Genomic DNA, 26,367 nt, shown 5'->3' on the forward strand with positions numbered 1-26,367 from the left:
GGAAAGTTTTGTTGCTTTCATACCACGTATCTCTTTCCCTCCATGTAAATATTTTCCTTCTGTATTTCCCTCACTCTGCCGTTTGTAATTTCATTCCCTGCTGCTGCTGCTATGGTGCATCTCAATTCCAACCTCTTTTCTGCTTCCACTTTCATTTCCTGTCCTCCACACTGCTTCTGATTTGTGATCTTCTTCATCTTATTAGTCCGTATCCCAAGTTGACGGTTCAGTCGAGATTTTAATGATGAATGAATTATGGTAGAACATTGCGCTATCGCTTCATAAAGTTTAGTTTGGTGTCAGAATAGTAATAGAGTTGAAAATGAATGCTGTTTGAGTCTTTCATGTTTGCAGTATGTCTGAGCTTTATGATAAAAGTGTAAGCACCAATAGATTTCTATCTTTGCTGCTGGCAGGATGAAATATTTGTGGACTGGCCATATGTGTGCTTTTGCTGCTTTCGGGGTCTGTGGTAAGGAGGTGTGGTCGTTGTATCTGAGGGTCCTTCACCTCAACACCAAAACCATGGTGAGCCACCTAGAGCTGTTACACAAACACACATTTACATCCAGGTATTTGGTAGACACACACATTGCAAATGAGACATATCGGCTTTAAAAATGTCAGCAAAACAGCAATGTAGTAAAATAACTTTTCTATTCTTTTCTATTTCTCTCATGGCAGCCATTATAAGAGTCACTTTATACTTCATAATTAAATCTAATATGCTCAAGTAAAAATTCGCTTTATTATCAAAAACACTTCGAGTCAAAAGTTCTGAAGCATTTATTTAATAAGTGTTTTGTACTAGAAATATCTGTGCTGTCACTTTTGTTCACTTTAATGTATCGTTGCTGAATAAAAGTATTTCTGATGAAAAACAAACAATAAATGCACATGCACACGCTGTAGGGGAGAAAGGTCTGAGCTGTTGAAAAGGAGAAATAGGACGGAAGTGATATGAAGTAGAAATATGAATGTCTAGTGAAAAACGATGTTTTCCAGTGAAGCTTGTCTCATGTTAGGGGTATGTTGTGTAATGTGAGAGGAAGACATGAATAATTTACATTTCATATGAAAGTCGCTTACTAATGCACAGTCCAATTCCAAGTCTTATCTCCCTGCATATTATTCACATTTTCATAAAAAAAAAAAAAAAAAAAAAAAAAGGTTTTATACATTTTCACAAAGTTTAACGTTTTTGTAAGTTTCATTTTCAGTTGTAGTAACATTACTTGCATTGGCTGCAAAGCTCAAAACGTTCTCACAGGATCTTACCCCAAAGCATGTTTCACCAATATAAGCGAAGATTTATGCGATGTTTTTTTTGTGTAATGAAAAAATGAAATGCTGATTATTTTTCCTGTGCATTTCTGTATGAACATGTAACATAAATCGGATTGGTAGATTAAGGATATAACAAAGTTTAGCCAGTTTACCCTATTCTCCCAAGTACTCAATCAAGCAATAGCAAAAAAGACGGATCTCTGATAGAATTAAATATGTATTTGATTTCCCACAACAGATGCTTATCACATATCACTCCATAAGTGTCATTTTTAAGCTGTGACGCTCAATGTCGTGAACTAATATTGAATTTCAGTAAGGCGTGGTTTTCTTGCTTCATAAATGTGCCGAACATTTCATGTCCCCACTAGGTGGCAATGTAGTTACAGCCCTCGATCCTAAACAATTACATCCTGTTTCTTCCCATTCATATGGTTATTTATCCATTTATGTTATTAATCTGTTTCCACAGATGAGACTGATCAGGTACTCTGTTCCTATTGTAATACTGGCGTTTCTGTATTACAAGGTAAGGCATTTTCAACTATGCTGTCATGTATCTATTTGCATACATTGCTAAGCTGCCTGGGTGGCTGTACGCAATAAACAGTCACGCAGGAATCCTGGTGCATGCAAATGGAATTTGTATCACACTGTGTGTGTGTGTGTGTTATTTAGGAGAGATCTGATACCACAATGCAATTTTTTTTTTCTCTCTGTTAACACAGCAGTGAGCAATCAGATATGAATTGTGTATGTTTGCATATTTGGATGTTTGTTGGTCTGCTTTGTTGATCATTGATTATTGTGAGTCATTCCTATTACAGCAGTCTCGCGCTTTCCCTCCATCTCAATCGCTGTCTTTCTGTTGGCAGTTCTGGCCCAGACTGATGGAGGAGATTTCTGAGCTGAGAGAGTTTTATGACCCAGACACTGTGGAGCTAATGGAGTGGATCAGGTAAAACAGCTGTAATCTTCCTCTTACGTGTTACAAGCAAACACTCACGGACAGCGATCGGACCAGAGGTCTGCAACCTTAGGCACGCAAGCCACTAATGGCACTATGAAGGGTACTCACTGGCATCAATAAAAGCGTAAAATTAATATATAATTTTTTTTACATTTATTTTATAAGTGTTGAAGTCCATCACACAATCTGTTTTTTAATTTAGCTATACGCTGTATGGACTGTGATGGAGTTGGGTTGAGTCTCTTTTTTTTTTGAGGCTGCTCACAGAATAATTATTATAATTGAGAAGATGCTCCCGCTAGCAGCATTTTATAATAAGTTCTGTAAAACAAACACATAATAACGAACCAGTCTGGCATACACTGTTTTTAACAGAATAGTTCACCCAAAAATGAAAAATGGCTAAAAATGTACTCACCCTCAGGCGGTCCAAGATTTAGATGAGTTTGTTTCTTTATCAGAACAGATTTAGGAAAATTTAGCATTGCATCACTGACCAATGGATCCCCTACAGTGAATGGGTGCCGTTAAAATAAACATTTAAATAGCTGATTAAAGTATCACAATAATCCACAAGTAATCGACATGACTTCCGTCCATCAATTAACATCTTGTGAAGCAAAAGCTCAATTTTGCTTTCTCCAGCGAAAAAGTTGTCTTGTTTGAAACTGGAGAGAAATGAATACAGTGCTACTCAAAACTTTGTGAAGCCTTTAGAATGCACTACATTTCTTCATAAATATAACCCAAAACATACATAAAACAACTTGTGTGCTTGAGGTTGTTGTCTTGCTGCATGAACCGCTTTTTTTTTGAGACTCAGTTCATAGATGTTTTAACATTTTCCGAAACTGGCCCAAAACATGATGCTACCACCACACATTTCATAAGTGATAAGATTCTTATGCTGGAATGTGGTGTTTTCTTCCTTCCTATCATAACGCTTCTCGTTTAAAACCAAAAAGTTCTATTCTGGTGTCATCTGTCCACAGAACATTTCTTCAACAGTCCTCTGGCTTGTCCAAATGGTCTTTACTAAACTGCAGATGGGCAGCAATGTTCTTTTTGGGGAGCAGTGGCTTTCTCCGTGCGAACTCCTGGGGAGTGTAACATTGGTCCTGAATTTCCTCTATTTGTACACAGTGTGTCTAACTGCGGATAGTTGAGGTCCAAACACTTTTCCACCTTTTCCAGCTTGATGAGCAACAGCAACTCTTTTTCTATGGTCCTCAGAGATCTCCATTGTTTGTGCCGTGATACGCTTCCACAAACATGATCAAACATTGATGGATCCCTGTTCTCTAAATAAAACAGGGCACGCACTTATACTCATTGGTTGAAAACACCTCTGAACAGATGAACTCTAATATCACCTTCAAATTCACTTCTATAGAGATTCACCAACTTTAGACACTCACATGTAATATTGAACCATTTTCCTGATTGATAAATGGCAAAGAAAATGTTTGTCTCCCATTTGTTTGATTGGGTTCTCTTTGTTAACGTTCAGGACACACAGAAAAGAACTGTTTAAAGGCGAAAACAGCTCTAGACACGTATAGAAAGGTTTTTGATGTGAGAGGAAATTGTGGAATGCACTTTTTCTTTAGAGTAAATGTTATTATTGATTTATAGACTCGTATTTTGTCTTAAATGAATTAACCTTCATTAATATATTTGCTATGTACAACCACACAGCTTTTCCCTTCAGAGTCATTGATGACCTGGAGTTATGTGGATTTCTCGTGGATTATTGTGATGTTTTTATCAGCGGTTTGAACTCTCATTCAGTACAGATGATGCACTGTTCTACATCAAGCTCATCTACATCTCGGTTGGCCCGAGGGTGACTAAGCGCTCATTTTGAACTCATTTTGAACTATTCCTTTTATGCTTCTCACACAAAAACATGACACTAAAAGAAACGATTTCTTTAACACCTTAACACACAACATCATGCACATAATGTGGTACATGGTAAAAGCAAAAACACTGAGGCATTGTTTTGCATAATTTATTCATGATGTCGTGCATGCTGGGAAACAAAATCTAGCATTAGCCACCATGGAAATCACAATATACTTCATTTCATGAGAGCTGAAAACTAAAACCGTCACTTAACATCCATAAAATTGCCAAATTCTTGATCAGACTAATATAAAATGTCTTTCCTCTTGCTCTTTTTTCACTCCATTACTGTGAAGGATATAAATAAAAAGCTGTAGTGAATACTCTATTCATTGGATGAGATTTGCCGCCGTAAGGCAGAAGGTACTTGTGTTTGGAACTGGGCCGGTTTAAGATGGACGTCATGAATTAGACATTAGGTGTTGGAGACACTCCAGCGGTTGGCAACAGTGGGTTTCATCAATGACACCATTCTCACTGCACGCTGGAAAAAAAAAGGCTTGCTCATAGTCAAGTTTATATGTGTGATTGTGTGAGAAAGAGTGAGATGTTTTGGCTGCAGTGACACAGGTGATCTCTCCCTAAAGTAAATGCGATTTGTGTCAGGGATTAGTGGGTGAGTTCCCTTGGCTGACGCTTCGGCATTAAGCCGCTTCCACACGCTAATTAACCATCAGATGAAAGAGTTAAGCGGGGATCACTTCACACTTCTGTCTGTGCTTGGCTTGCCAAAGCCTGCACTGTTTTATATGTAGATTACCAGCCTAGAAGGGAGGGTGAGTATGAAAAGCGTATTGTGGAGAGTGGCAGTATCAGCCTCCTCTAACCATGATTGGAACTTACTGCATAATAAACCACATACTGTGGCACAACGTGAAGAGGGAGGGTGAACAACTACAACTGTGAAAGTATCCATGTCAAGAAATCTTTTGATTTAACTTGAGCTAAAAGCAACACACCAAGCGCTGTGTATGATTTTTATAGTGGGTGCTTGAAGGTAAATTTTTCCACTTTTGTGATTTTGCAGGTTTTATTAGACAGCTGTGTAGTGACAGGTGCTGCATCAAAACCTAGTGAGCTGCCTTGCTGTTTACTACCCATCCTCATGAGCCATTTGATTTGGAATCATGCACACGGCCAGAGAGTCCGTGTTATTATGATGCTCCTTTACATGAAGCACGCAGAACACTTGACTCCAAGGAGGTCTGTAAAAGCTGAAGTAAGCGATTCGTTAGTGTTCTCATTCGCCTCAATGGCCTTAAGTATGCATTTTAAAATCTGCTATATTAGCTCATGGCATAGTCTTAAAGATTATGAGTGCTGTATAAAAAGTGAAGCAGCATATACAGTAATATACCATCACTTAACAGACTCATAAGAGTTGAGAAAAATCTATTTCGCTATGGAGAAAATGAATGGGATATAATTGCCTTATCTAGAACCCGACTGTTGTGCTCTACCCTGGCTTGAACAAAATGATATAAATATACACAGCATTCATTTAATTAGAGTCCATTTGAATGAATTGAACATTTTGTTATTATTTGAAGCTGAATTCTTTTGTCTGCCATCTTGGATGGATTTTTTTCTCCATACAGTTTACATGAAACGAGAATTCTGCTCACATTTTCATTTCAGTTGTGATATTGTATATCTGAGTAAAATGGTTTTTTGAATAAAAAAAATAAAAGTGTAGGGCGTGACTTAATTTGTCCTCTTGGAATTGATTGGATCATCGTTGTATGCTAATTGCAGTGATCTTATGTGAGTGACAGATTGCTTGAGGGAAGGCTTTATTGCCCAGGGATGTAATTATGATTTCACTCATAGTCTGAATTGAATAATTGCCATTGAACACAGAAAAAGTTTTGCTAGCTGGAAAAAATAACAAAACAAAAAAGTACCTTTTTATTAGCCAAAAAAAGGGGGCTGTACCATATATGTACTGTACATACTATTAAAGCCCAGAGTATACTTCAGTTTTGATTTGAATACTAGTTTAATTATGCACACTGAATGCATAACCTTTCAAAATAAGCTCCATTTGACAGCATGCATGAATCAGTTCTGAAGGAAAGCCGGTTCACCTGGCAGCTGTTTTGGATATACATCAAGACCAGCTTGCATCTACTTAAATGGGGAAATACAAAAGTCCCAAGAACTGCTTGCCAAATTACATTTAAACAGTAACAGTGTTGTTTTTTTTATTCTCACATCGTAAAAAATAAAAACAAAACAAAACATAAATTCCAGATTAAATGCGCATGTGTCTGTAATCCAGAATATTCCTTCCAACTTTTTTCTTGCTTAGCAAAACTTTTCTCTTTTGCCCAGACATTTATACAGAAATATTCTTTATACTAGACCTGTACAGTGCACACACAAAAGTGTGTACATTTTAACTGTAATGTGCCATTTATATTAGTGCTATGTTACTTCTATTAAAAAGACATAAGACATTCTATTAAAAAATAATTTGGGGAAAAATATTCACAGAGAAGGGTCAATCCTATATTATAATATAAGTTTCAAAGTCAGGTGCTGTGCTGCTTTGTTTACTGCTTTTAACGGGAAACAGCTATATTCCCATCAAAGACTCCGCCCTTTCCCCTCATAGACGCACCTTTTTTTTTTTTTTTTTTGTTTACATGTGATGTTTTTATGGTCTTAAATTGTAGCTTTTTTATTTCTCACAATTATACATATTTTCAATTTCTGTTTAGTGTGTGTAGTGTCACTGTAGCGCATTGGACAGGATGAATAAATGCTAAGAACCTCGAAAGATGAACTAATCAAATTTGTTTCCATTAAAAGCGATTTCTTTCCAGAATTTATCGCTAGAGTTGCAGGTAACTTTATACACCCCTCTCAATGGCGTCTATTGTGGTCTTGTTGTTGTTCCGTATCTTCAATTTCTTTTTCAGCTGTGAATCATATCAAATGCGTACAATATGCATGCCCAATAATGAAACGTACAATAACCCAACAATATGAATAAAGCCCCAAGTAAATTTCGCTCTTTGTTTATGCCATATCTTGCTGTTTTTTTGGATGCTTTGTCATATTTAAAAGCAGTCCAACGCATCGTGCAAGAATGTGACTTGACAAAACGTATCCCGTGAGGAAGGCGTTGGGAACCCCATAGCACAAACCACCCATGTGAATACCATTATAATCTCTAACTAACAGTTTAGAGCCTACAATCTCTGCAGATCCTCTGAGAAGGCTTTTGGGGAGGATGTCATGTGTTTGTGTCTTCTCTTCATGACTGATCAGTGGCCTTTCAGTAGAACCGCATCTGTCCCGTAGATGGAAGTGAGTTCTTTGTCGCAGTTCTGAGACTCTGTCATCACAGTCAGCCTTATCATTGTGAACGTCTCTCTGCCATGTAATTAATTTTCCCTCTTTTGTTTTGTAGTTTTCTACTGTGCACTCTTTTGTTATAGCCCCCATAAAGGAGTTATTTCGGAATGTTGCCTTGTTTTGAAATAATGAAGATAAATTAGTCTTTTGTTTTCTCTGAAGGAAAAACTTTCTCAGCCCCTCCAAGCTCAAGCAATTTGTGTTCCCCATCTGAACAAAGACGCATTTTCCTCCTGCTGTTTTCTCTGTTTTTATTTTTTTTTCCTTTCCTTCGTGTTTTCGACGTCTTCGCTCTCACTTCCACTCTAATTGTCACTCTCTCGCCACTTTCCTCTTCTTTCCAGTTTAATTTGATCAAATTAGTGGCTTTTGCTGCTGCTGTAGACGTCTCGATGGAGATGTTGTTGGAGATGTCTCAGTGGAGATATTTCACTAACGCAGTGCTAATAGCCGAGCTCACAGATGCTAGCCTTGTTTGAACTCCAACAGAATTTCACTAATTCACAAACACACCAATATACACACACCGTACACAAACGAAAGGTTAGCTGACACCATTTCTCACTTGTAATTTTTCTTGTTTTACCACTGAGAATTGGACATTTTTTTTAATTCGCATAAATTGCTGCTTTGGCATGTTGTGGAATTTAACGAGAAGTCTCAGACACATAATCGCTTGAATTACTGTTCTTTTAAAAACGTTTCTGTGGCTTAGTTGCAAATAGGTTTACTAGACCCAAATTACTTCTTTAAGTGACTTCTGGAATTTCTTCTTACTTCAGTTCATTCCTTTTGAGCACAGATCAATCATTGACATTTTAAGTTGTGTTTCTCATCCGATCAATCAGTCTATCATCACTCTGTGAACCCCACCTCAGTCAGACGCTCCCTCAGGCCTGTCTTCTTCTCTTTCCCTCTCTCTCTCTCTCTCTCTCTGTCTTTGATACACAGGATTAAGGTCCGCACAACTTGAGAGCTCCCACAGATCCCATCCTGATTTGGCTTTATCTCCACACTGGCCAGTCTGTTTGTATTTGTGAAGCATTGCATCTCATTGTCTGCTCCTCTGCCATCTGAAGGACATTTGAGTAAGGCTGTCCACCTAATTTTTAAGTAAGAGCAAGTGTGGCCATTTGTAAGCTGAATGTGCGAGGCTTCCGGAGTCATCTGCTTTCAATTATTTTTAGCTATACAAAATAGCTTGTTATGCTGCTGGACATTGCAAACTGGTATTTCTTATCATATTATTTTAACGCATGGCCATAATTAAAAACATAATGTGTGGTCATAATTAAAAACAGTGTTTTGAAGCGCAAATAGCTTTACTGTTTACTGCACTTATTACTTACTGTCTTCCGGTTATTAATTTACCAATGGGGGATAATGAATCAGAATTCTCACATGAGATTTTTTATTCCTGTTTTCTGGAATTGGGTAAATGACATGTTTGCATAAATCTATTCATTCATTCAAAAATACATGATGAGATATGTGGGTGTCAAAAATATATTTCCGTTTATTCTAACATAAACTTACATAAATGCATTTTAATAGAGGCTACATTTTATAAGTACTTGGCTAGATTAAAAAAATACATATATAAATTCCGTCTTTAGTTCTCTCACCGTTATTTGTCATTGACCCTTTCTATCCATCGCCTGCCTCTCTGTTCACTCTTGAAGTGTTGACTGACTGTTTTCATGTCGTTCTGCACCTAATTGATTTTTTTTTATGCCATCAGACTATCAGACCATTTGACAAATGGTCACTGCACGTATCATCCATATGACTTATCAGTCTGACCCAAATCAACAGCAGATACCAGACATTTTTAATAAGTGATCATTTAGACCGTTACGTCTGAGCATATCATTATTGTGGCCTTGAGAGTTTGTACAGTAGGTACACAGGCAGTGATTCAAGACAATGACATTGAGATATCGCAAGGCACATGACTGACATATGCAGCCATGCTATCAATATCAGCCTTAGAAATTATTAAGCTCTTAACAAACGGCAGCGACCCAACACGTACTGATTTATCTGTATTTATAAAAGTGGATCAACATCAATCTAATGTGAGGTCATTCATTTTGCTCACTAAATTCAAAACGCATTTCTGTCTAAGGAGATGTACTGCATAGGCATACGTCTATGAAGATGTGGTTGCTCAGGCCACCGTCTGTGTCCCTCTCTTTGGAATATTAATGATGTTAATCAATTTTTATAATGTCAGCAGGGTGCAGGCTAACACAAGCTGACATTTACATAAGAGAATATAAATCTGAAATTAAATGTAAATCTGGTAGAGGCCAGTGCAGTCCCATGTCAATATGGAGTAATTACATGGAGACCCCCAAAAGCAGAAAATGATGCACTGTTGGCAAGGTCAAAAGGTCAGTCTATTCAGAAGTTCCTCGGTTAATAGACGTTACACAAGTGTATTGTAGATTTAAGACCAGATGAGCTTGAAGTAACTCTGAAAATCCCTCCGTTTTGTCAATGCAAAACAATAATGGAAAATATCCTTGAACTAAGAATGTTGTAGATCTGATTTCTATTTATTAAACTTGTAAATTCGCCATTCAAACCCATGAAATACAAGCTGTCAAGAATGTCAAATGGCCGGAAACCATTTGTCTTTTTATCGCCTTTCATGGGAAATCATATAGAAGTTAAGGCTGTTTGGAAGCATTACTGGTAATGAATTGTGCGTTTGAAATCAATAATAATTCTGCTGTGCTGTGCTGTTGCTGTCATTGATGAAGGATAAAACAGAAGTTTCTTTACTTTTATTGGAACCTTTTCGCTGTGCGAACACAGAAGTGGGAAAAACGGTCTATTAGAAAGAGGATGGCGAAGGAGATGATTTGTCTCTGATGACATCTGTGCTACTGTAGTTGAACATGTTGACGATAGAAGTTAATTTGAGTAGAAAAACCATCGTCTGGTAATAGAAGTGGCTTCTGGGAACATTATGGAGTCTCGATAGAAGTTTATTAAGCACATTAGGATTCATTTGTATTGGCAGTTAATTAGCACCGATTACTGAAATAATCGATTATCGCCAAAAATTCATCCTTATAGTTTTACCAGGATGCATCTCTTGCTGTACCAGTACCAGAGCAGCCTCTCGAAGTGAAATTGCTGACACCTCGTGCTGTCTTTTTTCTTATGCTTTTTATGTTTTTTATCATTATAAAGCCATTAATTTGACTAGATGCTACATTATTAGAGAACAGCCTGAGAACATGAGGCTGAGAAATAGCACCTAGAGCAGTTAAAACAATGTGGGGAAAAAAAAAAAAAAAAAAAAAAAAAAAAAAAAAAGTTGCATATTTAAAGCTAATGATGTGAAAAAGCTAATGTATGTGTTCATGCAGCTATCAGAAACATAGAAACCAATCAGAGAGACATGCTATTTCAGTTTTTCTGTAATACGTTGTTTTTTGTATGTATCCATGTTATGTCTTTACTGTAGTGCAGTTGTTAAAAACAAAACCTCTCACGGTTTAGACATCACAACAGTACACTAGAACAAAACAAGATCTTTAAAATATCCCTATAGAGATTTATACTGGATGACGAGATAAAAATGCTGATGAAAACTAGATGAATTCAATTGGATTTTATGTCGATATCTATCTGCCTGTCTGTCTACAGTATCTAGCAGTACAGTTTGTACTGTACTCTGAGGGCTGCCCTCTCTTCAAAGATTTTGTACAGTAGTCTGATATTTCCTTATTTTTCAGTCCTCTTTCCATTCTAGCATCAGAAAGATTTCTCTTGAACCCTGCTATTGGAAGAACCTCTGTCTCTTGCAATCCTTTTCATAGATTCATTTATAGGTAGGCCTATATGTGATCAGACGTAAGGTTTGTCTTTGAGATGAAGGCCATGCCAAATTCTTTGAGCCCAGTGAAATTGGAGCCATTTTTCTTTCTTTCTTTACTGCTTCATTGCTTTGGTAAACTTTAGATTGAAAATAGGTTAGTCACCCTATGCGAGTGTGTGTTTGTGAGTCTGTCCCCTTTGTTAACGTCTTTACAAGCTGACCAGAAATGGAGTAGGGTGCGTCATTGTACCCGATATGGGGCTTTGTGGTGTTAATTTTGAATTTTGTCTGTGCGTGTAGCAGTTATTGAACTTGGAGCAAGGTTGTCATGTGAAGGTCCATATTCATTGTTGACCCATACTGACCACACTTGCTCCTCTGTAATGATTTTTTTTTCAATGCCTCCAATATTTAATCCAACTCATTCCAAACTGGACAGAGATGAAACCATCATATCCTCTGTAACCTTCACAAGCACAGACACTTTGTCTTTACCCGTCTTGAGCTGAAACCGACCTTGAAGCAAGACGTCTGTGACAATATTTCGTTTTATTGCCTAAACAAATTGAACAGACATGGGGTGGGAGTTTTGAGTGCCTGAGGCTGCTTTTTTAATCAGTGGTTGTTTTAACTTGTTTTGCTTCAGGACCCAGATTACATTGGGTCAGACATCAAGTGACGACCCAAAACAGTTCCAACAAAGTCGCTTTTCTGTGGGGGAAAAAAATCCCCTTCAATTAAAAATGTAAATGTATTAATGTTGCGATAAACTATGTGTTGATTTACTATTAATTACTATTAGTTTTAGTTTGGAACTATTAGTAAATATTTTGTGAAATTACACTGAACCAAGACACCATAAAGTACACGTTTTTTTATTTTATTTTATTTTATTTTTTTTATGAAATAAAGTACAGATCCCCAACAGTCTCAATGTTTATTTGGTTTCTAAATGTCTCTTTTATTTCAGTGATGTGGAATTATTTATTCAATGAAAGACAGCTGGGAGCACAAATGATTAATCTATTTGCAAATGTATTTTAATACTTAAGATTATATTTCCTTTTAACTTGTGTTTCTCTTTAACTTTTGTTGATGTTTTTTAAGAACGGGGTTATGTCACACAATCACACTCATATTTTTGCCCCAAAATCAACAGTTATGAAACGTTTACTCCTCCCAGAGGCTTCTCTGGGGTGTAGATACTAATACTCAGGAATAGAACGTTGAAGCTGATTTTGAAAGGTTACGTTTTGATAAACAGATGGTCTCTGAAACATCCGTCAGGCTATTCCAATAACATACAGCTTCAGCACTTTCCTCCATGCCATGCACATATATAAAATGACAGGAGGCAGATCTCATCCAGACAGACAGAGTGCCTTTTAAGACCGCAGTACACTTCAAACCTTCTACGTTTCAGACGTGGGTGATGGGAGTGTACAAATGACTGCGTCCCTCCTCGCTGAACCACTTCACATTTCTACCTTCACCTGAAATAAATGTCTGCAGGTTTAGCTTTTCTCATAAATGCCACCACTACATATCCAGCCCCCTCGTGCAATGGCCTGTCCTGAAATATGAGTGAAACTCGAGAAGTGTATGTAACAGAGCTCTCTCATGTTTTTTTTTTTTTTTTTTTTTTTTTTCTTGACAGATTGAAGACGCCCAAACGAGCAGTGTTTGCAGGCAGCATGCAGCTGTTGGCGGGAATTAAGCTGTGTACTGGGAAAGTATTGACAAACCATCCACACTACGAGGACCAGGCACTGAGAGAGAGGACCAGACAGGTACGAGTCTCAGGCTTGATTTGCTTGCATCACAATTCAGTCCAAGTTCTAATATGACCTCCAGATCTCCTGGGAAATAAATGACTCATCTTTTTGGAAATATTTTAGTTTATTCGGTGTCAGTAAGAAATGCTGCAAACACTAGCCTGGAGAAGTGTGTACTGGTTTGTGATTGTGCAGCAGTCACAAAATATACATATATTTTATTTAATGATTACTCTTTGCATAAAATATACACAATAATGTTTCGTTTCAGAGCTGAACATACGGTCTTTCAGACCAAGGTCTGCATTATATAAAACGAAATCTTTTCAGAACAAAGCATTAAATCTTCTCTTTTGCATTCATGCCCTATTATGTAAATTGAAATAAATGAAGCTGCAATAAATCAGTCAGAAACTAACACTTAAAACTCTTAGACACTGTTAGGAGTAAATGCACTGGAGTCTAAAAGTGCGTACCTTAACAAATCAGTTGATAATCTTAATGATGAGATTATAAATTGGCCGTATCAATAAGATCATGAGTAAATGGTTCATAAATCCTCTTTAAGGGATTTCTTAATGGCGTACGCAGTGTTATATACTTGGCCTCATCAGCAGAAGTGTGACTTTTGGCATAATTAATTTAATTAGGTTTCTCATTGAGTCAACACATCTGTGGGTGTCTTCATGAAGTGAAATAAACTTCACTGCATTGCTCTGATATGTGCCGCTTTTCTATAATATCTATCATTTTGATTGTATCGTCTTCACTGTGGAGCATTTGTCTGTAGGTTCAGTGCTTGAGTTTAAGAAGCAGAATGTTGAAGTGCTCAAAGCCAGTGGACTTGTAATGATCAGATGACAGTGTGTTCACTCTCTCATGTGTTCATGAGAGTAGAGGAAGAAAATATGGATTTGAACAGTTGGTGGAAGGCCATACTCCTGCTCTACTGTTCTTCCTTCATTCAGAGAATAGATGAGAATTGATCTAACCAGAAAGACCTAGATTACCCATCAAATCAGTACATTAAAGCAGAGGTTCTCCAAATGAAGACATGCCGAGAGGTGTCAAGGGTATGCGAAGACTTTAAAATGAAGAGTCTCGAAGAAGTCCCCTCTGCATTTGAGTTTTATTACAGCAAAATATAAATTAATGTACCAGTTCAGTTTGATGCACCTTGAAGAAATGACCTTACACTTTAAACTATAAAGAACTATAAAGTACTATACTTTTTGTGCATGTTTATATGAAAGTCCATTGTGAATCCATTTTTAAACTGTTTCATATCTCTTGAAAAATAACTATAGGAGTTCAGCGATTTATTGAACTTGTCGATACAGTTATGCTGTATTCTTCTTGGATAACAGATGAGATTTTTAGAGGACTGAAATTACAATAGTGAAAACAACACAATAATGAGTGTTTATGATCTCTCTACAACATATTTAAATACATGGTTTTATATTTCTCCATTGTTTAATTTAAATTGTCCTTCCCAACGCTTTATGGGATTACAGTTCTTGTACCTTGATTTTTAAAGACTTTTTACTTCAAATTGAATTTGTCTTGTTGTGATTCTCTTCATAGCTGGTTTGTTTGGTTCATGGCGTATAACTCTTTAATGAAGACATTTAAAAAAAAATCCTAATGAGTAAAATCATTTAAAAAAAATAATAATTATGGAAAAAACTAGCCGAAAACTATGTCCGCTCACTGAATTGAATATGCGTTTTGTGCTTGGGCTATTTTTTTTATAGTTTTCAAAAGTCATGGTTAGAAAATAGTGGCAAATCGTTGTACCCATCCTACATACAAATTACATCAAGTTCTTTACCAAACATTTTATTCTTTTAATCAATTTTTATTTACAGATATTTTGCAATAAGAATGACTTTGTAATTTAACTTCGAAATGCACAGGATTACGTTAAATTACTTTCATATTCGTATTTTTTGTTTTCAGAATATAATAGCAAATTTGCTCATGCAATTATGCATACAGAAGTACTACAGAGCGCTAATAACAACAATACCATAATAAGCATATACTGCGTGTATTTTTTATTCCTTACTGTGGAGCTTTAAATTAGTTTTAAATGAAATAGCTGAGAGTAGCGTGCTGCTTTAATTTAACTAAGCTGAATGCTAGTTAATAACTGGCTTTGTCGTGATGGTGTTTTATTGTTTTCAATTCGTATATGACATGATAATGAAGTGATAATATCCGAGATGGTGAGATGTGTACCTATCACGAGCATGAGAACAAGTTGACAGAAAGACATAGTCACAGCAAGAGGTGGCATCAGGAGCTCAAGGAGGCAAAGTGCATATTGCTTTCAACATTTATTGTAGTTCACGTTGCACAATATTTGATATTTGCAATGTTGATTATTTTCTCATCAGACTGAGGTGGTGAGGTGCGTATTGCCTCATTTGACAAAATGCAACATAAAGGCAACGCGATGATTTTTTACATCCATACAAAATAATATTTTATATTTATTTGCATTTTGTCTAGGAAATTGTGCATAAGTGCCTATATATATCATATCAGCAAATATATTGTAAATCCAAAATTCATTTTTCCGGTGTTATTGTGAGGCTTATTAGGTTGGCGATTCTTGTAAAAGTAATGTTGTTTGGTCGGTTGCCATGGATTTCATCAGAGTGTTCTGTTCTCTAGTATGCATCTGTGGCTCATGAGAAAATGAGTTTTAGTTGTGATAGTCTGTCGACATCTGCTAATAAAAAGGGCACGGAAACCTACCACTGAGTTTACCGCAGCCTTTCTGCCACATTGAACTGCTTCTCCATGTGATATACGCAAATGTCAAACCTTAACATAGCATCCTCAATTACACTGCCATATTGCTCCATTAATTGAAATGCTGTAAATATATATTTAATGGTACGTAAAACTGCGTTTGCATTACTCTATAATTTTTTTCCCGCTTGCCGTGTCAGCTTGATCTATTACAACAATGACCGGAAAAATACTAGCATGTTTTAACTCCTTTTTATGCATGAATGTTTAAAAGCATGTTTATTAATAAGCGCCATCAGTGATATTTCTGCAGCTTGTCCCTTCCGACAGTGACATAATTAGCATGTGCCAAACTATTATTCTACCGGATCAGTGTTAATTCTGGTCACAGCAATAGTCTTTAGATTGAAGACACTGTTTTTACTGGCTTGTTTTCATTTGAATCTAGTTTTGGTCTAGCTAAGTATATTAAGTTCTAATGGTTTTGGTTATATACATTTTAAGCTCATTATAAATTCTAGAGAAAGCACATGTTGAACATTGCCAGGTTTAACTGCTGTGAAATCTTAAATTAAATTCACTTTTCTAGACTGCCGTCAATTTATGCACAGGTCTAATATACTGATACACATCTGATATTCTCCCATTTTTTTTACAACAGTGAAGTTCTCTTCCTAGTCCTCACAGAATTTTTCAGATTCATCCATATGTCTGCTCTTCTCTTTCTCCGAGACACTGAAATGTTTGTTCGTTTTATAAGACATTCTGCAAGTGTCTGCTGCCAAGTAGTACTTTACAATTTCGAAGGTGCGTATCTAACCTCCCTGCCATACAGAAATATTAGTTTTAGTTAAATCTTTTCCTAAAGCGTCCCTCCCTAGCGTTTTTTTCTTCTCGTTTTTAGCCAATGAAAGAAAAGTCGATAGATTTTCATCATAGTTGGTCATTCAAACCACTTTGATCCTGTTATCCTTCATTTAGAGACTTTTTCCTGGAGCACCTTGCAGTGTGTTTTTACCACACACACACACACACAACGAATCTACAGCCTTAAACCTCTAAGCTACAGCACTTAATATGTATCTTTCTCCCATCTTTGCCCTTTTTCGTTCCCTGCAGGTATATCAGATCTATGCGCGTCGGTCTGCTGAAGAGGTTTATAAAGTTCTCTATTCGGTTGGAGCGGACTACATCGTGCTGGAAGACAGCATCTGCTATGAGCGCAGGCACAGCCGTGGTTGCAGGCTGAGGGACCTGCTCGACCTGGCAAACGGACATGTAGGTCACACACAGCATCTCCGGTTCATGCCCACACACACACACACACACACCATTCTCATTCCATTTAAATGAAAGTTTCTTCGCAAGAACCAGACTTTTCTCCGCAGCTAAAACTAACAACTTTGCCCTTTACCGAATCCTTCACGTGGCTGTGAACAAATATCATTTGGGTTAGATGCTAAGCTCACTGGTCTTGCTTGATTATTTTTCATATTGGAAATGACTTCAGCTCTCCGAGGTGTTTTCATTTCTCACATACAATTTCTATAACTGTTTTGTGTAAAGTTGATGCTTACATTTTTCTTTTTGTCACATCATCTTGTTCTCGCTCACCCACAGCTCATAGTTATTAAATACGTTTCACCCCGTGCGCAATCTAGCTTAAGTGAGGTTTTTTTTTTTTTTTGCTTGGGTAGCTTGATTGTTCCTTTGTAGTTGATTACAGTTGTGCATAATATCTGACAAAAGCAAATTTTCCAACATCTAAGCTGCCACGCTTTGTGTAATGTCTGTGCACACGTCAGCTTTGGGATAAAAAAAAAAAAAAACATCTCCCCCCACATCCTGGCAAAAAGCTCCAGCTGAAAATAGCTTGTCAGCGGTTGTCATTCATGTGTCTGAGGTGAATGCCATGCCTTTGAAAGATCTCACAGAAGTTTGCCTCACTTGCTCCTCTGATCCGACTTCGAGCAGCCAGTGAAAGAGCCTTGCTCACTCACTCGTTTGATGCAACCCGATTCCTTTCCTCATTCTGCCTCCAGCAGTTTGTATAAGATTCACTCTTGTACCGTGTTCTGTGTGCATATGTTATTTTAACCTTGATTAAACCTATCTGGTTTAATTAAAGCTTGCTAATTGCAGACAGAATTACCAAAGAAGGAGTGTATGTGCAATACCGATGGCCCAGAAACAGCCATGTGTTGTGTGGGATATTTTTATTTATTTATTTATTCGATTTCGCTCTGATCTCTCCCATGGGTGGTAGTTCTTTCTATCTCTGGGTGCTTAAATGATCTCACAGTAGCATTTCAAGGCCTTTCTGTTAATTTGGGAATATATCTCAAAGTAAATGTTTAAAAAACCTCAGGGCACAATTTCTCCAAGATTTGAAAGAAAAAGAAGTGGAATGCTCTTTAAAAGAAGGCTTCTGAGACTCTTCTTCATCTGAGATTGTGCCCTTTATTTTTCACTGTAGAGAAATATCAGCTCATGGAAAAGAAGCACCATTTCAAAACCGTTTTGTTTTTATTACAGATCATGGACGGCCCAGGTGAAAATGAGCCGGACCTCATCCCGGCGACTCACCCGCGGTTTTGTGAGGCCATTAAGACCGACATGCCTCCGTATTCAACCCTCTTCACGCGAGTGTTCAAAAACAAGACATTTAACGTGTACAAACTCAAGAAACACAAGAAGAAAAACAAAACTGAGAACGGTCCGTAATGCTCATTCCTCAACAGCAGTCTCCCGTCTTAACTGGATACGTGAACGCCCCCACCTGGAATGTTCAATGAGTGTGTGATAGTAGCAGGTGTGTGTGTGTGTGTGTGTGTGTGTGTGGCTGCGTGCATGAGAGAGATTGGAGAGATGCCTGATTGAGCCAGCACGCACTAGATGATTTGGTGCGTGTTTGTGTGTGTAAATCTGCTCTGAGCCGGTCTGCCGCAACAGGAGCTCAAGTTTAACGTGGAGAGACGGGGGGAAAAGCTTTTTTTCTCACAGTCTGTCGCACCCCTCACTCTCTCTCTCTCTCTGATCATCGCATCGCTTTCGACACATGCCCTTCCACCAAACACACATTTATGCTCTTTCACACACAATATGAACTAAAGACGCGACAACTGCTTTCACAGCCTCATTCCTGTCGCACTTCTAACAAAATGAAATGAGGAAATAGCAATGGGTAACAATGCTTTGTAATTGGAATTCACAAGAGCGGTTTGGGGTAATTAGTGGCTGTGGCAGTGTTGTCTTTAAATCTGCCAAACTGTTGGCTGGTGTTAAGTTGGGCCACATCCAGCTGTTCGGCTGTGTAAAAACAAAAAAAAAAAATAATCTGAATAACCAGCCTCATTCATGGGCATATAGAAAGTGCCATAAAAACTTCTAAGAATAAATTGTAAGAATAAATGTCACGAAATCTACTTTTACCTAGAAATTGTGAATTATGTTGGATTCTTTTGGATTCTACTGTATATGTTTTGTGCATTAGTTGTGTAAGTAGGAGGCCATCACGGACACTATATATGGTTAAAAAGAGTTTAGACATTTGACATTGTAAACAAGCAGGGGCATTAAAGGATTAGTTCACTCATAAAATGAAAATTAGGCTTTGTTTTACTAAACTTCATAGCATCTTAGTTTTATGTGACTTTCTTCTTTCAGAAGAATCTAATCTGAGATATATTGAAGAAGAAAAAAAAAACTATCGTGTTTTATTACGGATGCACATACTTTATCTTCTGAAGTGTATACAACAAACGCCTGCTTAGTTTCATGGAAAGGCTCAGAGAGACCTGGACAAATTTTTATATAACGCTGACTGGATTCGTCTGACAGTAGAAAGTCGCATACTCCTAGGATACTTCGAAAAATAAAACACAGGCTAATTTTCATTTTTGAGTAAACTAACCCTTTAAATTTAGTATGTTTTAGGATGAATAACAGTTGAAATGTTATTAAAGGTTAGACGTATTCCATGGCATTTCCTAAATTGTGAAGTTGTAGTTCAGTTGAAATATTAATTTAGTCGTTTTAAAACGTGGTTAAAGAATATTGATCGGTCAACAATGTTATGATGCTAATTTTTCCTTCTTGAGCTCTAAAGGAAGAGCCTTTAGTGTATGAAAGTGCCTTTCCATTTTTGGATAAGCTCTGCTGCGCTAACGACTCATGCATTCAAAAGATCTTCAAATGAGTGGCCTTAAGTGCTACCAAAATTTACCTACCTTCAATCTTTGCTGCTGTGTTTTTTCTTCCCCAGAATATTGGATGAATATCTTTGTACAGAGGTACAAATCCGTTTTGAATAACTTTAAAGTGTTTAAGGATAAACATGGTGTTTCTTTTCTGCAAATTCGGTTTGTAGCACGAGGGCTCCTCTGTGACATTCTGTGATTGTATTATAACATGTTGTTATCTTACCTGTCAGACGACTTTCATGTAAACCTTTGCTTCACACAGCATCTCTGTCACAACACATTGTTCCTCAGGCGATGATCTTTATGGAGCTGTGTGCTTTGATTTCATATGCTGACATTGTTTAACTGTAAGAGTTGTTTGGTACGGTTCATTGCACTAGTTTGTTACTGTGGTATTTCACGCAGAGGGATTGTTCCCATTTGTGTCAAAAGTGTTGATTTGTTTTTGGATGTTCAGTGTTCGCTTCCATTTTTATATTAAAGCAGATTTGTATGGTGGATGCTGCGGATCTGTTACTACAAAAGAACTTCTGTCATTTGAAGTCCAATCACAAAGGCATTTTGCTGAATACAGGTCATAGATTTTAGGCCACTCTCGTTTCATGTTCTGCATTATCCCAAACTAATTACAGCGCCGTTTCCACATAAAATAGGCCACTTATTCATCAAGAGACTTAAAGCCCTGCTGTTTCATTTGAATATAGCAGTATTTAACAGTGGCATTCAAGTATAATTGAAGCTGTAACAGAAGAACTCCATTTATTGAGAAAGAAAAAAAAAACATTTTAAAGGATGCAAATACAAAATGTCAAGATACTTTTACCAACTTAAAGAAGGATTAAATAATACATGAAAAAACAGGCTTTAAACAGAATTAGATCCCTTTATATATATATTTTTAAAAAGCAATTACTTTGTTTTGATATGCACAAATGAGGTAAAAACATTGTTTCACAAAATAGAGTACTGTATATATTCACCACACAAATAAACAGGTGGCCTTGGTTCAAAATTGCAGAGGAATTGGTTTCGTAAGATAAGGATTTCTGTGATTCAAAGACAGAGCCCATCATGCTTCATTCATGAATACTCTTTACCTCGCACTGGATCCTCCCCAATCCCCTTACAAGGATGACTCCAAGCGCCAATCCCGTTGGCCTCTTTTTAACTCTATGAAATAGCAAGCATTGCACTTCCAGCTATATTTCTTAGCTTCGACTTGAAAACCTTTTTTTATACTCTTGTTGCTGCCTTTGGAAATATTGGCACTTTTTGAGATCCGTAATAAGAGTGACGACTTCTCCATCGAGTTTTCCAACTCCCATGATCCTTTGGTTCACAGCATGACAGTGAGCGATCAGTTCACATTAGGATTAACACTGTGATGTCTTTTAACACACTCCTACTCGCTCCACTCTCCTCAGCCAGCCTGTCATGCTCCACATACGGCATTCTCCGGAAAAAATATAAATAAATAAATAACCGAAATGATAAAAGGAGGGCAAAAACATTGCCTTAAAATGCATAAAATACAAGGTTGGCATTTGAGCCCTCACGGGGGGAGACTTTTAGTTATTCCATTTGCGCACACACAAGCTTGCCTTGCTTTTCCTTCACCCCATGCAGCCTCGCCACATGCGTTCACAAGCCCATTAGACATGTTACATGGGAGGCGCTCAGGTTCTGAAACCGCTGTCCCGCCACTCCCTGAATGCACCTGGTGCCGAGGCCCATTTCTTTCACTGCAGTGCCGATTAATGTGATGGGATACAAGGGGGCTATTTATAGTAGAACAGGAAATGACGATATAGTCGGGTAAGCTGGTTTGGTTAATAATACGAAACTGGACTGTAAGCTCACTCCAGTGCTGCAAGCTCCTCCAGCAGAGCTCGATATCACGTTTGAGTTGATCGCATGGAACAACACACACATTCGTTCATTTGTCTTAATGGCTATCCTTTAGTTTGGCAGACTCTGATTGCTACCGTTCAGCAAAGCGTGAGAGCCAAGAGAGTTTTCGATAGTTTTCAGCTACAGAGAACTTCCATCTCATGCCAGCCACTCAGCCTTGTCCCTCAGCCACATTTGTATTCCAGCCGCTCCTTCTCTCCTTTTTGGCTAGAAAGAGAGGACACAATTTGTATTCCCAAGGAATGTCTCCTAAAATGCCAAACAATAAGGCTGCTTTCTGTTTCATTTTCCTCAGTGTTTTTCACACATCTTCAGTTTTTATTGGTCTTTTTTTCCCGCAGACTGCCTCTTTCATCCTCGCATCCGAGTGAATAGAATCTAAGCGGAGGGCTGAGCAAATAGAAAAAAATCAACAGTATCCAAGTATGAAGTTATGATTGATGAACACAAGTGGCCACCCTGACAGAACAAGTGGCGAACTGATTTCAGAATGCGGCCCGTGAGGGAGGACAAACCCCTTCCTTTGGCAGTTTGTTTTTCTTCCTGTCTTTCTTTTAAGAACATATAGACCATACAGACATATAGAACACGTCCAAAGCACTCCGCCAGTGATGGTCACAAAGACAACGAATGGTTCCACTAAAATCATTGTCATCCGCAAGTCACTTTTAATAAAGATGCCCGTTCTGGGCTTAAAATCTGCCGTGACCACAACTTGCTGTGTCCTGGATTAGCACTTCCCATTTGCTGCTCCTTGAGAGTCCCAAATGTCACCCACCTCCATAGGCAGAGGGGGTGTCTCGCATGAAGTAATGTATCCAGAGAAAGCCAAAGCATAGGAATTTTCGGCGAGTGAAAAATCCCTCTGGTTTTTAGACAAGTCTTTAGTGGTCTCCCTCCTCTCCTCGCGCTGCAGGAACTCTTCCCGGCAGTTCCTTAGAGGTCGCTGCCCTCGGCCCGCTCGTAGAGGGCTTTCAGCTTCTCAAAGCGTGGCCCCCACTCTTTCAAACACTCGTGACCTGCCGCAGTTCCCTCTTCCAGCCCAGCGGAGCTGAAGGAACTCAGTGACCCGGCCAGCGAGCCGCCCCCCTCAGTAGAGAAGACCTGCAGAGAGTCGAAGGGCGCTGTCTCCGGGTGCTGGTCGGCATCACGGATAATTTCACACAGGTAGCGGGCCAGGTCCTGACTGGAGAACGACAAGCTCTTGCGGGCCAGCTGGGCTGCTCGGCTAGGATTTGCAGTCTGGCCTTGAGCCGGAGAGTGGCAGGGGGGTACATCCCTACGGATAGTGGCTCCTCCCGATGAGATGGAGGAGGTGGTGGTGGTGGCTGTGCCCGCTCTGGAGGGGGGGTCAGGCTGGCAAAAGTGTTGCTGCTGCTGCTGGGAAGGAGGGTGGTGGTGGTGGATGGCTCGCGACCGGCTGTACTGCACCGACTGGGCCGGGCTGGGCTGCAGAGACTTCTGGAGCTCTGCCATGTCATAGGCATTCTGAAATAGAGAGCGGGAGAGGGAGAAAATGAAATGCATAAAGCGCTGACAAATAACAAGATCATTAGCGTTACATAACGTGCCATTACGTTTAGGAACTGGTGTAATAGCAACAACGTCTGCCACAAAAACTGCTACGACTAATAAGGCCGAGCTCACTGACAAAATAAGCTGCTTGTCTGTACTTCTTCATCACGTAATTTATTATCCCCCAAACTGTTAATGGCATTAATCCGGATTCAAGCTGCTAACGCCGCATTCTGATTAACACCTTTGTGTGAGTCTTCCTGCACCTGAGAGGAAGAATCCTGACAGACGTAGTGAGGAGCACAGCCTGGCATTACACACTCAGTCAAAGCAACAAAACAAGACACCGGTCCCCTTCTCCCATTGAGCATCAACATTAATCCCATTCCACTGAGGATGATTCCTCTCGTTATTTAGCGGTGCAGCTCTCGGGGGAGGAAGAAAAACATATAATGCCCCTCGAGGAAAAAATAGACGAAGAGGAGGAGGAGAAAGAGAGACAGAGAGGGAGGTGTGGGTGACACGGGTGTGGGCGTAATTGATTACATGATGAGGAAGATGTGTGAAGCCTCATCAGATGGAGAGGATCAGAGCACCACTATGCATCTGATAATCATGTAACAGGATTTTATGCACAGCAGATATGAGAATAAAAGATCCTGCAACATATCTACACCCACATACTTTAGACAGATTACAGGAGCGGGCTGTTACATCAAACCTCTTGTTTGGTGGGTTTCTTGAAATAAAAAGCCACATTTAGAAAAAACGAGTTGTCACATTTTCTCTCTGCGTTCACCAAAGCCACTTGTCATCGGCATCAGAGTGCATTTTTTAAATGTTAGAGGTTGTCATAGAGACAAACTGACAAGGGTGCCTCGCTGTGACGGGGAAGCATGACAACCTGTACAAGTTGTCATAGTAACTTTGAGCGCTCTCTCGTCCTCTTGTGTCGGAAGCAGGCATCGGATTCTCTGACCTGTGATCTGAAATCAATTTTGAAACAGAAGTCATGCGCTCACCTGATCCTCCTCCCCACCGCCCTCCTCGTCGTAGTTGAGCACGTTCTCTCGAATGTCCTCCCATCCGTCATGGTGCGCAGACACGTGATATACCCCCTCCTTCAGCCCCTTATAGCTCCTCCAACGTGTGTACAGGAAAATCCCCAACAGCAGCACTGCGGGGAAACAGAAAGTGGTAGAATTACCTTGATCGGTCTGATCAAGGATCACTTTAGCCTATTACAATCTGCAGGAAACGCTGACCCTGTTCCCAGATCGGGCTGAACTGCTTTTAGGCGAGCCAGCCTGTGAAAGCACATCGCCTGGAGCGTCCTGCAGGTTGTGCTTCCCTGGCACTAAGGTGGCTTGATGTCAGCATGATGACTTTGTAGACGTGGCCTTGATTTGCCACAGACACATTATTTCAGTGAGCACTGAGGCTCGTGTCAAGTATAGCTCGCTGAATCAATCCTGCTTGGCACCACTCTGACCTTTAGAGTATATTATCTTGCTATCGAATGCCCAGTACACTTCAATCTGCCAACACTCTATTCTCTCTATCTCTCTCTTTTCGATTCAGATCTCTGCTCCATTTACCTTCTTCTTTTGTGTGCTTGCCTTTTGTGTTTCATCTCTTTCAATCTTCAGATCTTTTAAGATTCTCTTTTTCCCTTCCTTCTATTGCTTCCACTTTATTACCTCAGCAGGGATAATATGCGTGTATTGCAACGTGTTTTAAGGTTGACCTCGTAAATAATTCCAATTTTAGACTTTCAAGTCGCCAAGACACGAGAACCTGACATGTGGCGAAGGGACCATAAAGAGGCAGAGAAAAGCACTATTTCTGTGAGAAGGTCTCATAATGGCCTTGTCAGAGCTTGATAACTGCTTTTGGATTAATCTAAAGGATTTGTGCACTTAACTGAAAGCCTCGCAGCACAATTCCACACCGATACCTCTCAACAGACTGAAAATCGCACTTTGACACCCCACAATCTCAATCCTAGCTAGTAACCGTGCCACACCGAGATGCACATCAAATATCTGCTCTTTTTAAAGATTTGTCACGCCGTGTCACCACTAAAGAAAGGCAGATACTTCTAGTGAAAAGACATTTTTAGCTCGGTTTTGTCCTCCAATCAATGCAATGAACTGAGTTCAAGATTTCAATTGTGAGGTCGGAGAGTCTCCGTAATCAAATGCACCCTAACTGTTTCATGAAATGTCTAATTTGCAAACAGAAAAAGTATTCTTGGTGAAGGAAGACCGTTTCTGTTCTGACATATGGCATGTGTTGTTGCATAGTTTTGTCAAGCTTTGTAGAAGATGATGACAAGATGTGCAGAAAGCCATACGGAGTGTGTCTATCAAACTGAGATCATTTGTGAAAAAAAATGGCTTCAGACAACTGTGGCATATGTGTGCTATACAGAACTTGTGTAAAAACATGACAAAAAAAACACTGAAAAATATTTCACACTTACACACTTACAAGTCTTGCAAGACCATTATTAAACTGTCAGGCTGTCCAGGCACTGTATGAGGAAAAAGGCTGAAATTTATATAATTTTATCTTTTTTTATTCATTGCCAAATGTGACTCATTTAATTGCCATTTCTGTCTAAAAATTGTCGTCTTCATTAATATGCCTTAAAAACGACCTAAACGTTGCTTTGCTCCCTCTCAATCTATTTCTGTCTCTTCAACAGTGTAACTTCTCACAGTAATTTTTTGAATGCATCTTGTGTGGTTGATATTGAGTGAGAAGCTTCTTCATCTGATTCCAGACAAGCGTTCTGTCTCCTCGCTGCCTGCTTCATCGATCACATGACCCTCC

At 38.8% G+C, this 26,367-nt stretch overlaps 2 protein-coding genes across 5 annotated transcripts in view; one reads left to right on the forward strand and one right to left on the reverse strand.

The window, feature by feature from the left end:
- dpy19l3 (dpy-19 like C-mannosyltransferase 3) overlaps positions 1 to 20,601 on the forward strand; it is a 33,487-nt gene extending 12,886 nt beyond the window's left edge. For all 4 annotated transcript variants that reach the window (XM_043244159.1, XM_043244157.1, XM_043244160.1 and 1 more), the window contains 6 exons: positions 417 to 528; positions 1,760 to 1,816; positions 2,163 to 2,245; positions 13,021 to 13,153; positions 17,021 to 17,179; positions 18,437 to 20,601. In XM_043244159.1, coding sequence (XP_043100094.1) covers positions 417 to 528; positions 1,760 to 1,816; positions 2,163 to 2,245; positions 13,021 to 13,153; positions 17,021 to 17,179; positions 18,437 to 18,625 — 733 coding nt within the window. In that variant the 3' untranslated portion in view covers positions 18,626 to 20,601. The remainder of the gene's footprint in view (positions 1 to 416; positions 529 to 1,759; positions 1,817 to 2,162; positions 2,246 to 13,020; positions 13,154 to 17,020; positions 17,180 to 18,436) is intronic.
- Positions 20,602 to 21,396: 795 nt separating this feature from the next.
- si:ch211-186j3.6 (neural-cadherin) overlaps positions 21,397 to 26,367 on the reverse strand; it is a 188,290-nt gene continuing 183,319 nt past the window's right edge. Inside the window, exons 32-33 of the mRNA XM_043244155.1 lie at positions 24,552 to 24,706; positions 21,397 to 23,502 (exon numbers count right to left, since the gene is read on the reverse strand). Of these exons, the coding sequence (XP_043100090.1) occupies positions 22,951 to 23,502; positions 24,552 to 24,706 (707 nt within the window). The 3' untranslated portion in view covers positions 21,397 to 22,950. The remainder of the gene's footprint in view (positions 23,503 to 24,551; positions 24,707 to 26,367) is intronic.

This window comes from Puntigrus tetrazona, chromosome 7 (genome assembly GCF_018831695.1).
Source record: "Puntigrus tetrazona isolate hp1 chromosome 7, ASM1883169v1, whole genome shotgun sequence".
Classification (NCBI taxonomy): domain Eukaryota; kingdom Metazoa; phylum Chordata; class Actinopteri; order Cypriniformes; family Cyprinidae; genus Puntigrus; species Puntigrus tetrazona.